Below are 17,042 nucleotides of genomic sequence, written 5' to 3'. Positions count from 1 at the left end.
TGGGGGGTGACGTGTTGGGGAGTGGTCATTTGCCAGCATGTTAGGAAACCCTCAGGTGGCTGTGCTGGTCTGGTGGAGGGTGGGGTGGAGGGTGTCTAGACCAGCCCCGTTCCCCAGGCCCCGAGGTCAAGTTCTCAGCGCCGGGTGGCGTGGGGAGGAGCCATCTTTGTTTTCCTGTAGAGGAAGGCGTGTGTCCACGCAGCCACCTCCAGCGCGGCGCTCTCAGACGTCGTCTCCGCGCCGTCCTCGGGGCTGGAGCCAAAGGGGGAGTGACCTGCGGCGGGCGGCGAACGGGTTAAGGCGGGGAGGCGGCGCGCGGCCCACAGCCGCACCTGGCTCAGTATCGGTCACGTGGCCGGGGTTTCACCTGCCCCGCTGAGCAGGGACAATCGCGCAGCTTGTTTCCGAGGCCGGTCGCCATGGCGACAGGCGTGCGCCTGGGGAGGTCATCGGGGCAAATTCCTGCCAGCCGCCGGGGTGGGGCGGGCAGGGGCTGCGGCCTTGCTGGGGCCTGACGACCCGGGGTGGGCAGTGCAGGCCACACACACGCGCACACACACACGTGCACACGCACACACACACACACACACTGGGCAGTGCAGGGCATACACCACACGCACACACTCCTGTCCGGTGGTGGGCAGTGCAGGCCACACACGTTCACACACACACACACACACACACACACACGGCAGTGCAGCGCGCGCGCGCACACACACATACACACACCCTCCTGTCCGGTGGTGGGCAGTGCAGGCCACCCCCCCCCCCACACACACACACACAAACACACCACTCCCCAGGGAGCCCTCCTGTCCGGCTGGTCTCCATCCCGGGTTTTGGATCGGAGTCGACTACCCCGCCAGCCCTACGACGTTTAATCCGCATGGCAAGCACGAATCCCCGAGGCTATGGTACCTGGCCAGCCCGCCCCACAACGACGGGCCTCTCCGGGCTTGGAGAGAACATTCTATTCCTCGGCTTTCAAGTTGGCTCAGCTGACATTTTTGGACCCCCGGTGAACTGCCAGGCTCATTGCCCGCCCTGCCCCTCCCGCTACCGAGCCCTGAACAAAAGAACAAATTAAGGTAGCACACAATAATGGCTTGTGTGGAGTATTTATTTGCTCCAGGGCAGGTTAGGGAGGCCTCCCTGGTCTCCTCCTCCTCTGGCAGTAGGCAGCAAGCCCAGGCCTGGTGTCAGGAGCATCCCAGGGATCTCCTTGCCACCTCCACACCCTGCTCCTCCATCCCGGGGCTGGGAGAGGAGAGGGGCTCCCCAAGATTCCCCGTTGAGTCCCTTTTGGTTTGGATGGGGTGGGGGTGGAAGGAGGCCTTAGGAAGTACAGGGTAGTGGGCCCACACAGCCTCATCTTACCCTCTCCATCCCCGGCCCCACGGCTTTTAGAGCTTTTGTGCGAAAGTGTATTGTAGGAGGTCAGAGGGAGGAGAGTGTTCCAGCAAGTGGGAGTGTTCTGTGCAAGACACCTCATCTCCCCTCCGTCCACTGGCTTAGTCCCCCAAATGTCCAGAGCAGGAGTCAAGAGACTGGAACTCCATCCAGGGCTCCCATGTAAGAAGCAGGGACCCGAGCATATGAACTGGCACCTTCCCTATGCAGTGTGAGAGAGTAGGTAGTGTCAGGGTACGAATGTGGGACTCTTGAAAGTACTTTAGCTGCTACATCAGGTCCCTGCCCTGCAACTCCCTCCCCTGCTTCCTCCTGTCCACCCTTTTTTTTTTTTTTTTTTGGTTTTGTTTCGTTTTGCTTTAAATTGGAAAGTTGGAAAGTCAGGTTTCCAGAGAGAAGGAGAGACAAAGAGAAGGATCGTCCATTTGCTGGTTTGCTCCCTGAAAGGCCACAACGGCCATAGCTGAGCTGATCCAAAGCCAGGAGCCAGGAGCTTCTTCTGGGTCTCCCACGTGGGTGCAGGGTCCCAAGGCTTTGGGCCATCATTGACTGCTTTCCCAGACCACAAGCAGGGAGCTGGATGAGAAGTGGAGCAGCCAGGACAAGAACTGGTGTCCGTATGGAATCCCAGAGCTTGCAAGGTGAGGATTTAGCCACTGAGCCATCGTGCAAGGACCTTGTGTGGAACTTCTGAGCTTTCCCACCTACTTCTTTTTCTCTGTGCTCTGGGTCTGGCTCTTCCCCCTCCGGAGCAGAAGTCACAGTGGAAAAGCAGGTGTCTGCTCTTGTCCCCAAGCCTCAAGGGAAGGAGAGACTGTCCAGTGGAAGAGAATAGGAAGGGCTCCGTCCCATGTGGTTTTGGATAGTGCGCCCAGAAAGGAACGGCATTAGGGGGCTGCTAGACCCAAGGCAGCTGGCATCAGAGTCCCTTGTCCCAAGCATAGAGCCCATGCTAGCAGCAGGAGTCAGAGCGATGGGTGCCCCGCCACTGCCATCTGGATGTTGTCCAGTGCTGGACACCTTGGCCTTGGGGATCCCAGCATCAAGGACTGAAGCAAAACTTGTCTCGGGCACCTGGGCTGGCTGTCATGTGAGGGAGAGTGTCTGGATCTGTGACAGAAGAGTCAGTGAGATCAATCCTGATTGCCACAAAGCCACGTGTCCACTCCAGTCCCCAACTGATGTCCCCTGTCAGTCAGCAACCCAACCATTCAGAAAGCAAATATTTATTGTGCACCTGCCAAGGTCAAGTGTTAATTTTGGGGGTAGGAATATGGCAGCTTCCTGAGTCTGTTCCTTCAGGAACTAAAAGCAAAACAAAACAAAACAAAAAAGGAGCCCAGTATAGTAACCTAATGGCCAAAGTCCTTGCCTTCCATGCATTGGGAATCCCACACGGTGCTGGTTCACGTCCTGGGTGCCCCATTTCCCTTCCAGCTCCCTGCTTGTGGCCTGAGAAAGATGGCCCAAGGACTTCAGACCTTGCACCTGTGTGAGAGACCTGGAGGAAGCTTCTGGCTCCTGGCTTCAGATCAGCTCAGCTCCAGCAACTGCGGCCATTTGGGGAGTGAACCAGCAGATAGAAGATCTTTTTCTCTGTCTCATTCTCTCGGTGAATCTGCCTTTCCAATAAGAAATAAATCTTTAAAAAACAAACCAAAAAACTCTACCAGCCTCTTTCTCCACTTCCTAACACCCTCCCCCACCCCAGTTTCTGGCTTTCTACTCTCCAGGGGGAGGAGGAGAAAGGCTACAAGCAGGTATGTGAGTACAAGGTGACATCCATTCGGCCAGCAGGATGCTGTGTGGACAGTAATGAGGCCAGGAAATGATAAGTGGGGCCTCAGGTAAGGGGGAACCTGATTGATAAGAAGGGGAATGCTGGGACCTGGCATGTGGCCTAGTGGCTAAAGTCCTCGCCTTGAACGCACCTGGATCCCATATGGGCTCTGATTCTAATCCCGGCAGCCCCACTTCTCATCCAGCTCGCCTACTTGTGGCTTGGGAAAACAGTTGAGGATGGCCCAAAGCCTTGGAACCCTACATGTGCCTGGGAGACTCAGAGGAGACTCCTGGCTCCTGGCTTCGGATTGTCTCAGTTCTGTCTGTGGCGGCTGCTTGGGGAATAAATCAGTGGATGGAAGATCTCCCTCTCTGACTCTCCTCCTTTCTGTATATATCTGACTTTCAATAAAAATAAGTAAATCTTAAAAAAAAAAAAATCTTCCGTCTGCTAATTCCCAAGTGGCCGCAAGAGCCAGAGCTGATCTGATCTGATGTGGCTCCCAAGGCTTAGGGCTGACCTCGAATGCTCTCCCAGGCTGCAAACAGAGAGTTGGATGGGAAGTGGAGCAGCCAGGACACGAATCTGCATCATCTTGGTGCTTGCAAGATGAGGATTAGCCAATTGAGCCATTGCGCCAGCCCTTAAATAATTGCTTAAGCCTCATAAACTGCATTTGCGTACCTTGAATCAGAAATCACTGTGATGGCTTCATGTACCATTCCCTTTATGACGTATAGATTCCCCCATTCCCCCTACAGCTTGAATTTTTCTGGAAAAAGGCAGGTGTTCACTTGATTTCTGTATATCCTGGATTTTGTTGACTTCCATGCGCGCCTTGCAAACTGACATTGGATCTAGCAAATCGATCAAATTCTAGCCAAGTTTTCCTCGCAGGATTGTGTGAGCAAATACTGGCGTCTTTTAACAATAGCCACGTTGTATGATTGGCAGGTCTTTAGCTGGAAACCCCAAGTGAGGCTGACTTCAGGGGCGAGGAGTGTGGGGCGGGACTCTGCCCTCCCTAGGGGGTCAAAGCTGTATGCCAGGTCCAGGTTCCTCTTGTCCAAACTCCATCCAGGTCTCCCACGTCATTGGCAGGGGTCCCAAAGCACTCCGCTGCCTTCCCAGACGCCTTAGCAGGGAGCTGGGGCGGAAGTGGAGCAGCTGGGACACAGGACCTGTTAGCGGCATCGGCTTAACCTGATGTGGCCTGGGCTTGTTCCTTTGGACCTTCCGGTTATTGAAAGAACGCCAGGTGACACGTGCAGGGGAAGACAAAGGTGATGTGTCTCTCGGGAATGTGAAAGCCCAGTCCCTAGCAGACCGTCCCTGAGGACTCACTCCCAAGGCTGCAAGCAGCCCCGTTGCCTCCTCACAGGGTGCATGAGCTGGAAGCTGGGTTAAAAATGGAGCAGTCTGGATTTCATTTGAGTTGCAAGTGTCCCAGGCAGTGGCTCAACCTACTGTGCCACAATACCCACCCCTGGAACTTTTTTTTTAAGGTATATTGGGACTGTTATATTGTGCTTCTGCCTGCAGTGGTGGCACCCCATATGAGCCCTGGTTTGTGTCCTGACTGCCCCATCTCTGATCCAGCTTCCTGCCTGTGGCCTGGGAAAGCAGCAGAGGATGGCCAAGGCCTTGGGACCCTGCATCCACGTGGGAGACCCAGAAGAAGCTCCCTGTTCCTGGTTTAGTATAGAGCCAAATCTATCCTTTGCAGCTACTTGGGGAGTGAACCAGTGATGGAAGACGCCCCTCCTTCTGTTTCTATAACTCTGCCTTTCCAATAAAAATGAGTCAATCTTGAATCATTATGCTGGCCCAAGTTTCATGTAATTTTTTATTTTATTTATTTTTTTAAAGATTTATTTATTTTTATCATAAAGTCAGATGTACAGAGAGGAGAGACAGAGAGGAATATCTTTTGTCCGATGATTCACTCCCCAAGTGGCTGCAATGGCCGGTGCTGCACCCATCCGAAGCCAGGAGCCTGGAACTTCCTCCAGGTCTCCCACATTGGTACAGGGTTCCTAGGCTTTGAGCCGTCCTCGATTGCTTTCCCAGGCCACAAGCAGGGAGCTGGATGGACTAGAACCGGTGCCCATGTGGGATCCTGGTGCGTTCAAGGTGAGGACTTTAGCAGTTAGGCCAGCGCCGGGCCCCATGTTATTTTTAAACTCTGTTTTTTTTTTTTTTGTTGTTGTTGTTTTTTTTATCCCTTTGTGAATATGTGTGTAGCTATGGTTTGACAGGCAAAGAGAGCTATATATAATGAGCCCCCATACATTGGGTCACTTCCTGAATGTCCATGGTTAGGGCTGGCTTGGGCCAAAACCAGGAGCAGAGAATGCCCTCCTGGTAACCCACTGGCATAACAAGGACCCAATCACCAGGGCCACGCCCGCTGCCTCCCAGGCTCCTCATGGGCAGGGAGCTGGCCCCGGGCACAGGAGCCAGCAGTTGAGTTCATCTGTTCCAACGTGGGATGCCATGTCTTCCTAGTTAGGCTAAGCCCCAACCCCATCTGAATTGGTTTACTGGGGATAACTGTCTCTTTCACACACACACACACACACACACACACACACACACACACACACACACACACACACACACACGACTGTTCTAATCATCTTTTGATGCTAGCTGAGCGTGTCCCCGCGCCTGCCGACCGTCATCATCAGGTCCTCCTGCTGCACGTGTGTGATTCCACGCTGACTCAGATGCGGTTCCCCAGCCGGGCCCTCCCGGTCCCATCCTACTTTCGGTTTCTCGGACTCTGACGCCTGGAGCGGCCACACCCAGGCGTGACCAGTGTTTTTGTTTTGCGGCCGCTCCGTTTCACTTGGCATGAACTCCTCGGGTCCGCCTGTGTTGGAGCAGCCGACAGGATTGCCTTCCATCCACAGAGCACGCTGTTGCCCACCCGGTCGCTGGCATCGTCCTTAATCCCTCCAGAGGAACACGCTGTGCAAACATCTGCCTTTGACTCTCTTTCACTGTCTGCTGAAAGTAGGACTGTTGTCACTGCTAGTTCCGTTCAATTAAAAAACAAAACAAAACAAAACAAAGAGCCCATAAACTTTAAAAAAATATATAGATTTGAGAAGCAGTAAGACACACACACACATACACAGAGAAACATCTGTCAGGCCCCAGCGCCGTGGCCTAGTGGCTAAGCAGTTGAGGGTAGCCCACAGCCTTGGACCGCTGCACCTGTGTGTGGGAGACCTGGAGGAAGTTCCTGCTCCTGGCTTCGGATGGGTGCAGCACCAGTCGTTGCGGTCACTTGGGGAGAGAATCACTGGACAGAAGATCTTCCTCTCTGTCTCTCCTCCTCTCTGTATATCTGACTTTGCAATAAAATTTTTGAAAAAACGTTAAAAAAAAAAAGGAAGAAAAGAAATCGATCTCTCACCCATTGATTAGCATTGATTAGTTAGAGAGAGAGAGAGAGATCTTTCATCTGCTGGTTCACTCCCTAACTGGCTGCAACAGTAGGAGATGAGCCAATTTGAAGCCAGGAGCCAGGGGCTTCCTCCGGGTCTCCTATGCAGGTGCTGGGTCTCAAGGCTTTGGGCCCATCCTCTGCTGCTTTTCCAGGCTACAAGCAGGGAGCTGGATGGGAAGTGGAGCAGCTGGGACACAACTAGCACCCATATAGGATGCCAGCGCTTGAAGGTGGAGGGTTAGCCAATTGGGCACATTATACTGGCTCATTGATTCATGTTTTTTGTTTGTTTGTTTTAAATTGGAAAGTCAGATATACAAAGAGGAAGATCTTCCTTTTGCTGCTTAACTCCCCAAATGGCCACAATGTCCAGAACTGAGCTCATCTTAAAGCTAGGAGCCCTCCGGGTCTCCCACATGGGTGCAGGGTCCCAAGGCTTTGGGCCATTCTCAGCTGCTTTCCCAGGCCACGAACAGGGAGCTGGAAGGGAAGTGGAGCATCTGGCATTAGAACCAGTGCCCATATGGGATTCTGGCATGTGCAAGGAGAGGACTTTAGGCACTAGGCTATCAAGCTTGGCTCTGATCCATGTTTTTTTAAAAATCTTTTTTCTTATTGAAGACATTCTTTCGCTCCTCTGTATTTTCTCCCAGTCTCTGTGTGTGCGTGTGTGTTTTAAGAACTTTCATTTAAGGAATAGTATATATAAAATAATATATAATATTATAGTATATATAAAATATATATATTTTTTGCTAATGCAGGAGTGTCTGGAAGACCAGTGTGGCCTCCCTCATCTCTGGGCTTTATTTATTTATTTATTGCAAAGTCAGATATACAGAGAGGAGGAGAGACAGAGAGAAATATCTTCCGTCTGATGATTCACTCCCCAAGTGAGTGCAACAGCCAGTGCTGCATCGATCCGAAGACAGGAGCCAGGAGCTCTCCCACATAGATGTAGGTTCCCAAGGCATTGGGCTGTCCTCAACTGCTTTCCCAGGCCACAAGCAGGGAGCTACAAGTAGGATGGGAAGCGGGGCTGCCAGGATTAGAACCAGCTCCCATATGGCGCATTCAAGGCGAGGTCTTTAGCCGCTAGGCCATGGCTCTGGATCCAAGGAGTAATGTTTTAAAAACGATTTTATTTGTTTACTGAGTTATGTATATACAGAGACACATACAGAGAGAGACAGAGAGAGCTCTTGCAGTAATTGGTTCACCTTCCCGAATGGTGTCATGAAGCCAAGAGCCTGGGACTCTGCGCTTTCTCAGGTGCATTAGCAGGGAGTTGGATCAGAAGTGGAGCAGCCGGGACTTGAACTGGTACTTGGATGTGGGATGCCGGCAACTCAGGTGGTGGCTTAAGGTGCTGTGTCACAACGCTGCCCGTGCCCCGCACCCTAGGGCTCTGACTTTTAGCAGGTCTCGACGTGGAAACTGCTTCCCTACCTTACGAAACACCCCACTGCGTCTGCCATCTGTTTTCAGTTAGCTTTGGTGCCCGCTGTACCTTACCATGCCACCTTTGTTTTCTCGTAGGTGGATAACAGTGGCTTAGCAGTGTGTGTTGAAAGCCTGTCCTCCCGGCATGTGGAGACTTGGTGTGCTTTTTGCAAGTCGTTGGAGCACATCGGGGAACACGGACTCTCTGTTCTATGACATTGATCTTTAGCACCACGCTGCTGTGATCACTACTGCTTTGTAGTAAGCTTCACAATAAGAAAGTGGAAGGATTGGTTCCGTGGCTCAACAGGTTAGTCCTCCACTTATAAGCACCGGGATTCCATACTGAGGCTGGTTTGTATCCTGGCTGCTCCATTTTTCAGCTGCCTGCTAATGGCGTAAGAAAGCAGCAGAGGATAACTCAACCCTGGACCCTGTGCCCATGTGGGAGACCCAGAAGAAGCTCCTGGCTTCAGGGTTCAGATCAGCTCTGGTTTTTGCGGTTATTTGAGGAATGAACCAATGGATGGGAGACTGTTCCATCTCTGTCTCTCCTTCTCTCTGTAAATCTGCCTTTGCACTTAAAATTTTAAATTTTAAAGATTTATTTATTTTTATCGATAGATATACAGTGTGGAGGAGAGACAGAGAGGAAGATCTTCCATCCGTCGAGTCACTCTCCAAGCAGCTGCAACAGATAGAGCTGAGCCAATCCGAAGCCAGGAACCAGGAGCCTCCTCTGGGTCCCAAGGTTTTGGGCCGTCCTTGACTGCTTTCCCAAGCCTCAAGCAGGGAGCTGGATGGGAAGCGGGGCTGCCGGGATTAGCACCGGCGTCCATATGGGATGCCAGTGCTTTCAATGCAAGGACTTTAGCCACTAGGCTACTGTGCTGGGGCCCCTTTTCAGTCTTCTAAAAGCCACTCTCGTGTTTTACCTTGACTTCCACATTTTTTTATTTTTAAAAAGATTTATTTATTTTTATTGGGAAGGAAGATCAGATTCTCAGAAAGGAGAGACAGAAAGAGCTTCCAACTGCTGGTTCACTGCCCAAGTGGCTGCAACTGCTGGAGCTGAGCTGATTTGAAGCCAGGAACCTCTTCCCGGTCTCCCACACAGGTGCAGGGTCCCAAGGCTTTGGGCCGTCCTCAACTGCTTTCCCATTCCACAAGCAGGGAGCTGGTTGGGAAGTGGGGTAGTTGGGACATGAGCCAGTGCCCATATGGGGTCCCATTGCTTGCAAAGTGAGTATTTAGCCATTGAGCCATTGTGCAGGGCCCAACACACTTTTTTTTTTTTTTTAAGTTTACTTGTGTGTTTATTTGAAAGACAGATGTACAGAGAGAAAGCGAAACAGAGAAGGATCTTTCATCTATTGGTTGACTCCACAGTGGCCAAAGCTGAGCCGATCTGAAGCTGGGAGCTAGTTTTTCTGGGTCTCACACATAGGTGCAGGGGCCCCCGATCTCTTGGGTCACCCTCCACTGCTCCGAGATCATAAGCAGTAAGCTGGGTCAGACGGTGAGGAGCGAGTGGGACAGTCGGAGCAATAGGCTGTGCTTCAGGCGGGGGAGAAGCTGGAGTCCCTGGCCAACTTCCCCACTGGCTGCTCTCACTGCTGTCTTCCTGGTTCTGGGTGTGAATTCCCCATGGCCGCCACACCCTGCATAGCACCCTGTGCTCACCTGCCACTGCTTGCCCATCCGGTGGTCCCCTCTTCCTCTGCTGACCCAAACCTACTTGTCCCAGGTTCTCCCTTCCCAATTATTCCTTACTGTCCTTTGAACTTTTCTGGAATCTATTTACATTTACTTGATTGTAAGATACAAACAGTTGCTCCTCCGAACTGGGCCTGGGACCTATGATCCGTGTCTTGCCTCGGATGCACCCCTCCCTGGGGGCCGGGGTTTGGGGAGCCTGTAAAGGAGCGACAGGATCAGGTTCAAGATTGTTCTAGGGAGAATGAAAAGTGGGGGTCCAGCAGGCTTTGGGGAGGGACCTGGCTGCTGAGGCAGAGATGGCAAGATGGCCGCCATCTGGTGGTTCTCTGGGCTGGGGCTGTGTGGGTAGAGGAGAGAGTGAAGGAATGGGAAGGGGGACAGGTGAGGGGCTGGCATTGACAGAAGGCGGCAGGGCTAGGCACGGGGTTTCATCAGGTCCTCAGCTTTGGTGATGTCCCGGTACCACCTACCCCAGGGAGCTGCAGCACTGGAGAACTGAAGGCATGACACACCTGCTTTGCTGCCTTTAGTGGAACCTTGGCAAGGGAGGAAGAGGCAGTACCATCCGGAACCACAATAAATACTGTGTTTGTTTGCTAAAGCCCTTGGCTCTTGGTCTGCCAGGAGGAAGAGAGCAAGAGAACAGGTGTGGCAAGACCAGGATGCCACAGTGGGAGATGGAACCCCAGGGCATAGCAGGGAAATGGGGTGGGGTGGGGTGGAGTGGGGTGGGGTGGAGTGGGGGGCTCCAAATATTTTTTGTTTGTTTGTTTTGAAGAAACTCAGAGAATGTTTCTCAAGAGCCCAACGTTTCCCCCAGTTCCCAGGTGAATCCGTAACAACAGGGGTGCTGAGCGCCTCCCTTGGGCTCAGCCCTGTGCCAGGGGCCTGACAGGCAGGCAGGCAGGCAGGCAGGCAGGCAGGCCGGCCAGCCTTCATTCCACAGCCTTCCCTGTGTGCGCACCAGCCTGGGTGCTGCAAACGGGAGAGCTGGGACATTGTTCGTTCTTGACCTTGGGAGATGAACAAGGGAAATCAACAGGGGGAGGGCGCCTTCCACATGTTGATGGTTGAACGAGGAGAACTTTTGTCTTTCAACCTCCTACCCTTTTTAAAAAAGATTTATTTTTATTGGAAAGGCAGATTTTCAGAGAGAGAGGGATAGACAGAAAGATCTTCTATTTGCTGGTTCACTCCTCAAGTGGCCACAACAGCTGCAGCTGAGCTGATCCGAAGCCAGGAGCCAGGAGCTTCTTCCGGTCTCCCACACGGGTGCAGGGTCTCAAGCCCTTGGGCCATCCTCTACTGCCTTCCCAGGCCACAAGCAGGGAGCTAGATGGGAAGTGGAAAAGCCAGGGCACGAACTGGTACCCGTACGGGATCCAGGTGCGTTCAAGGCGAGGACTGTAGCCGCTGTGCTACTGTGCTGGGCCACCTTCCTCTTTCTCCCTGCATTTTTTAAAAATAAACTCAAGGCTTAATTTACTGTGCTACCACACCTGCCACAATAAACTCATATCATGAAAGAAGTATGTGTTTACTTTCATTTTATTTGAAAGGGAGGAAGAAAGCCTAAGAGAGAGAATCTTTCAACCACTGGTTCACTCCCCAATGTCTAAAGCAGGCAGGGCTGGACCAGGCTGAAGCTGACAGCTAGAACTCACTCCCAGTATCCCCAGTCGGGGGTGACTGGGACCCAAGTACTTGAGCAACTACCTGCTTGCCTCCCAGGGTTCTGCACCAACAGCACGACTTTCAATTATTGGAAGCTGAGTCTCAGGACCCACTGGTTCCTCGATGCAGACCTCCCTGGCTGTGTCCTAACCGCTGTGCCAGACACCTGCCTCCCCCACCCCATCACAATCCACCCTGGAACTTGCTAATGTTGCTTTCAGCCTGTGGCCCTGGGGTCTCAACTTGTGCTACTTGCACCTGACTCCAGTCAGGAGCCATAGGAAGCTAAGTCAGGACAAGTTTAAAGCCAGGCCCTGGCTGGAGGGTGTAGGGTACAGGCCATAGCTTCATATCCTGTGTCCCCCTGGGGCACACATCCATGTTTGGGGGACAGATGGGGCTTGCCCACTCTCCCCCAGGGTTGGATCTGTCGCCCTGTTCTGCCACAGCCCTCTGATTTGAGGGTGCTGGTGTGACTGGGTCAGGGGTTCAGTGTGGCTAGCAGCAGGCTCTTGGCCAAGCCAGTCCTCCGGAAGCTGGTGATCACCAAGGAATTTTATACCTGCCACAAAATGCCCTCTGCCATGGCTGAGTTGCAGCCAGGGTTTAAAATATATATATATCTGAGATACAATCACTTCCAGGTTTTTCTAACCCCCAAGCTCTGGGGTGATCCTGGTTGGCTGCACCTCAAGTGTCTGGCTTTGCCACGGAGTCCTTTGGGGTTACGTGGTCCACAGGCTCTACTTTCGTGTTATCACCTTATGCCCATTGTTCCCCCACCATGGTTTTCCATCCCCAGGTCTTAGCCAAGGCCACCAGTGGCCCCTTCTGTTGCAGCTACCCCTGTGGTCATTTCTGTGGTCTCCTTCCCGCTCTCTTTCCCTTTTGGTTTCGATGTTGACCTCACCCCATCCCCTGGTTTCACTTGCCATGTGTACGTTTAACGACTCCCCGCCAATCTGTAGGTACAGCCTCCGACTTCCGGTCCGCCTCCTTCTGGACTTCCCCCCCCCCCCCCCAGCTCTCCAGGCTCCATCTTCTCACAGTGCAATCCCAGAGATTGGGCGTTTGGCCTGAACAACAAAGCACCCACACCCCCTATCGAGGTAGCAGGTGAGGGCTCAAGCTGTTGGGGTTCCAGCACGGTCAAGGTGGGAGACCTGGATGGAATTCCAAACTCCTCTAGCTTGGGTCTCTCAGCTTAGACCTGACTGTTGCAGGCATTTGAGGGTTGAACCAGTACAGGAAAGCTCTTTTTGTTGGTCTGCCTCTCAAATAATTTTTTAAAATATATTTTTATTGGAAAGGCAGTTACAGAGAGAGAGAGATGTTCTTTCCATCGGTTCATTCCTCACATGGCTTCAATGGCTGGAGCCGAGCCTGTCCTAAAGCCAGGAGCTTCTTCCGGGTCTCCCACATTAGTGCAGGGACCCAAGGACCTGAGCCATCCTCCATTGCTTTCCCATGTGCATTAGCAGGGAAGTGGGACGGTAGGGGCTCAAACGGCCACCGCATCGGATGCTGGCGCCACAGGTGGAGGATTAGGGCACTGGGCCCCCAACTATTTTGTTTAAAAGTAAGAATCCATCATTTCCCCCCTAGCAGTGCCCATCACTGGGGCTGCTCTGGACTCTCCCCTCACTCTCCCTCTGCCCAGCCCCACCGACTGCCCCTGCCTTGTAGTCCAGAGCTATGCTGGGTCTTCCACACACTTCTCTTCAAGAATCCCTAGTGCTCAGAGTGAGGTTTGAGTGCTGCTCCACATCCACGACCCTCCACGGCTTGGCCTGTGGCCTCAGCGCCACTCCCACCCACCAGGAGCCCACCCCAGGCCTCCCCCAAGTCTCCTTGATACAGAGTCTGTGGCCTCTCTCCCTCATTCCCTCCTGTCTTGGGGTTCGCAGGAAGATGGGGTCCCTTTCTCATTTCCGAGGCCAGGTGAGCGTTCCCCTAACTGCTCTAGGAGCCACACAATAGGTCTTCTTTTGTTTCCTTTTCCCGGCCTGGGAATGAGAACTCCTGTTTAAGACTGTGTGGGACACTGAGGCGCCAACAGGTGCTCCAAGCCCCATCCAAGAGAACGGGGTGGCGGCTACCTGCCGCCTGCCCCACACCCCCTCCAGGTGAGCAGCAGGAAACACCCGCCGCCCCAGGCTCTGTTGGACTTTGCAGCCAGTAAGCCAAAGACCCCTCCCCCAGCCCCGCGGGGTGCATGGAATTTAAGCCCGGGTTTCCCCCCCCCCCCCCGCGCCCCTGCCGGAAGACCCTAGTTCTCAGCTAAGCTGCATCCAAGTTGAGGGTGCCGGATGGGTGGTGGGATCCAGTCAAAACCGATCATCCCCTCCCCCCGGACGGGGGGAGCTTTAGGACAAGGAGGAGCCAGCCACTGCAAAAACAAACGGCTTTTATTGAAAAACATCAAGTGGCCCGGTTCCTGGCTGCCCTTGTCGCAGGGACCCAAAGCAACGGCGGGCTTTTGGAGTGGGGGGTGGAGGACAAGAGAGCCTCCATGAGCGGGCAAGTAGCGGCGGTCGTCACCCCAGCGGCGGGCAGGAGGGCGGAGCTGGGGTACATTGTCCACGCGGGTCGAACCCTGACTCTCCCCACCGCCCGCACCTCCCCAGCAGTCCGGCTTCCCGCGCCCCAAAGAGGCGGTGGCAACTGGCGAAGGGGAGAAGGTGTCCCCGGGGCCGCAGGGTCTCGAACGCGAGGCTGCCGAGACGGAGGACTTAGTGGACACTCCAGTTCCCGGTGGCGGTGGCGGTTGAGGTTGAGGATGGAGGGTCTCTTCCCCGCGCGCCCATCGGCTCAGACGTAGTCCTTGCGGTCGTAGGCGGTGCCCATGGTGGTAGTGGCGGGCCCGGTGGAGCGCGGCGCCGAGTAGACGACCTTGGTGGGCGCGTACTTGTCGCGCGGGGGACAGGAACAGCAGAGCAGTGCGCCTCCCAGCAGTTGCAGCGCTGCGGCGGCCCAGCCCACGTAGAGACCGGCGCCCATTTCGCGTTTCTGCGCTTCGGGCACCAGGGGGTTATAGAAGTCCTGGATGATGGTGTTGGCCGACCAGGACACGGGCACGAGGGTGAGCAGCGCGGCCAACAGGAAGAGCACGCCCGCCACGATGGTGATCTTGGCTTTGGTCGTCTCGTCCTGCACGCAGTTGGTGCACTGGGCGCCCACGAGCGCCACGAAGAGCCCGAAGGCGGCCACCAGGATGGCCACGACGATGAGCGCGCGGGCCGCCTGCAGGTCCTGCGGCAGCGCCAGCAGCGAGTCGTACACCTTGCACTGCATTTGCCCGGTGCTCTGCACCACGCAGTTCATCCATAGGCCTTCCCAGATGATCTGTGCCGTGATGATACTGCTGCCGATAAAGGCCGACACGCGCCACATGGGCAGCGCGCAGCACACGATAGAACCTATCCAGCCCAGCACGGCCAGCGACGTGCCGGTGATCTCCAGGCCCATAGACATGGCTGCTGCGGTTGTGCCGGACGGTTCCGCACCAGCCGCCTCCGGGAGTTGGAGAGACGAGGGTGCCGGGGCCGCTGGGCCTCGCCGGGGTCAGTTGCGGGCGGGTGCGCGAACCCGAGGAAAGACGGCGGCTGGATGGACGGATTCACAGACGACGGCAGCCGCTAACGGCTCGGCTACGCACTCCGGCGCCGCGGCTGCGCCTGCACCTGCTTCTGGCTCGGTGCGTTGGGGCCGGTTAGACTTAGCTCATAGCCCCAGCGGCGCGCCGGGGGCGGGAGGGGCGGAGCCGGGCCTGGGGACAGTGACGTGGCCCCCTCCCACCTTCACCTTGCACCCAGGGAGGGAAGGACTTGGCGGCGAGTGGCGACGTGCGCCCGGGTGCTGGGGGTGGGGGCTGTTAGGGGAGGGCGGAGTCTGCCCCTCCCCATCCATCCCCCACTCCGCGTCCCTCTTTAGCTCAGAACTTGAACGACTTGAAGTGCAAATCAGAAACTGCCCCTTTCCACCCCGCCCTCTAAACTCCCCGAGGCATTTCGGCGCCTCTGGCGCTGGCGGTGTGGGCCTGGGGGGCGCGGCCAACTGCTTTGGATGGCCGGGCCCCTGAGCGCCCAGAGAGAGAGAGAGAGAGAGAGAGAGAGAGAGAGAGAGAGAGAGAGAAGGCGTGGCCACAGCTGCTGGGGCGAGTGGGCTGGGCTCCGTCCAGGGGAACTGCACCTGCCCAGGTCCCTCTCGCCTCTGAGATGCGCGCAGCTGGCGCCTGCCAGCCCGGTCTCCACCAAGCTGTTGGGCATTGTCCAGTTCCGCGGGGAAGCTGGGTCTGGAAACCGAGGTCGGGCTGCGAGGGTCTTCAGGCCTGGGGGGCGGCGGGCAGGGGGTGCAGAAGGGAGCCCAAATTCCTCCCGATCCCCCTGCTGCTCCCGGCGCTGGCAACCAGCCTGGATGCCTTTAGCTGAACTGGTCCCAGAAAGTCGCAGCCCCCTGCCCGCCTTCCACCTCACTGAGTCCCCTCGTCTCAGGGAGCCTGTTCCCGCGTCCCTCAGGGGTACGTCGGATCAGTGCCGGGGTCCACGTTGATAAAGTGGTGATGAAAGAAGCTTGATGGACCAAATATGGAAAAGTCAGAAATGTTTTCCACCAGGTCCTGGCTCCCGCACCTGGCTCGGCTCTGAGCCTTTCGGAATCAGCCTAGGAGTTTCCAGTGCGTCTGGTCGGTCCCCAAGCCCTTCTAGTCCCAGTGCTTGTGTGCTTGTGGCTGCTGCCTTCAGGCTGCTGGGCTCCTAGACACAACACCTGCCATGGCCAGGTCCCTTTGCCTGTGAGACACACTCCATACATTCCCTGTGTATTTGCGTTTTTACATTCTTTACAAGTTAGTGTTCCTTTTCTGTTTTTTTTTTTTAAAGTTTTATTTTATTTATTTATTTTTTATTACAAAGTCAGATATACGGAGAGGAGGAGAGACAGAGAGGAAGATCTTGCGTCAGATGATTCACTCCCCAAGTGACCACAACGGCTGGCGCCGCACCGATCCGAAGCCGGGAACCAGGAACCTCCTCCAGATCTCCCACACAGGTGCAGGGTCCCAAAGCATTGGGCCATCCTCGACTGCTTTCCCAGGCCACAAGCAGGGAGCTGAATGGGAAGTGGAGCTGCCGGGACGGGATTAGAACCGGCGCCCACATGGGATCCTGGCCCTCTCAAGGTGAGGACTTTAGCCGCTGGGCCATGCCGCCGGGCCCATTCCTTTTCATCTCAGTTGAAAGAAGGTGGGAGAGAGAGAAAGCAAGTGAACCTGGAATTTAACCTGAGATCTGAGACTACCGCATGGGTGGCAGGGACCCAAAGGTTGCGTCATTACTTACTGTGTCCCCTGGGGAACACATCAGCGAGGAGCTGGATTGGGAAATGGAATAGCCGGGACCAGGCACCCTGGTGTTGGATGCCCGGCTGCCAAGTGAATGACTTTGCGGCTGTAGCGTGAGCCTGCCCCTGTTTATTTTTGATTCTCTCTCTCTCTCTTACACACACACACACACAGTCTATCAACTCCAGAATGTCCCTGAGATGGGTGAGGGTTTG

General features: G+C 54.9%; 1 protein-coding gene across 1 annotated transcript; it reads right to left on the bottom strand.

Annotated features, from left to right (window-relative positions):
- Window positions 1–13,983: 13,983 nt before the first annotated feature.
- CLDN3 (claudin 3) lies at window positions 13,984–15,243 on the bottom strand. Its single transcript, XM_040973786.1, has one exon. It carries the CDS (start codon window positions 14,958–14,960, stop codon window positions 14,298–14,300), a length of 663 nt encoding a protein of 220 aa, XP_040829720.1. The 5' UTR covers window positions 14,961–15,243; the 3' UTR covers window positions 13,984–14,297.
- Window positions 15,244–17,042: the final 1,799 nt, after the last annotated feature.

This window comes from Ochotona curzoniae, unplaced genomic scaffold (assembly GCF_017591425.1).
Source record: "Ochotona curzoniae isolate NIBS_2020 unplaced genomic scaffold, NIBS_Ocur_1.0 contig_2321, whole genome shotgun sequence".
NCBI classification, from domain to species: Eukaryota; Metazoa; Chordata; class Mammalia; order Lagomorpha; family Ochotonidae; genus Ochotona; species Ochotona curzoniae.
The sequence above is the reverse complement of the archived record's forward strand: the minus strand, read 5'-3'. Positions and strand labels throughout refer to the sequence as shown.

Excerpts from the sequence above, each read along its gene's own strand:
- CLDN3 (XM_040973786.1), bottom strand. The coding sequence starts at position 14,960 with ATGTCTATGGGCCTGGAGATCACCGGCACGTCGCTGGCCGTGCTGGGC.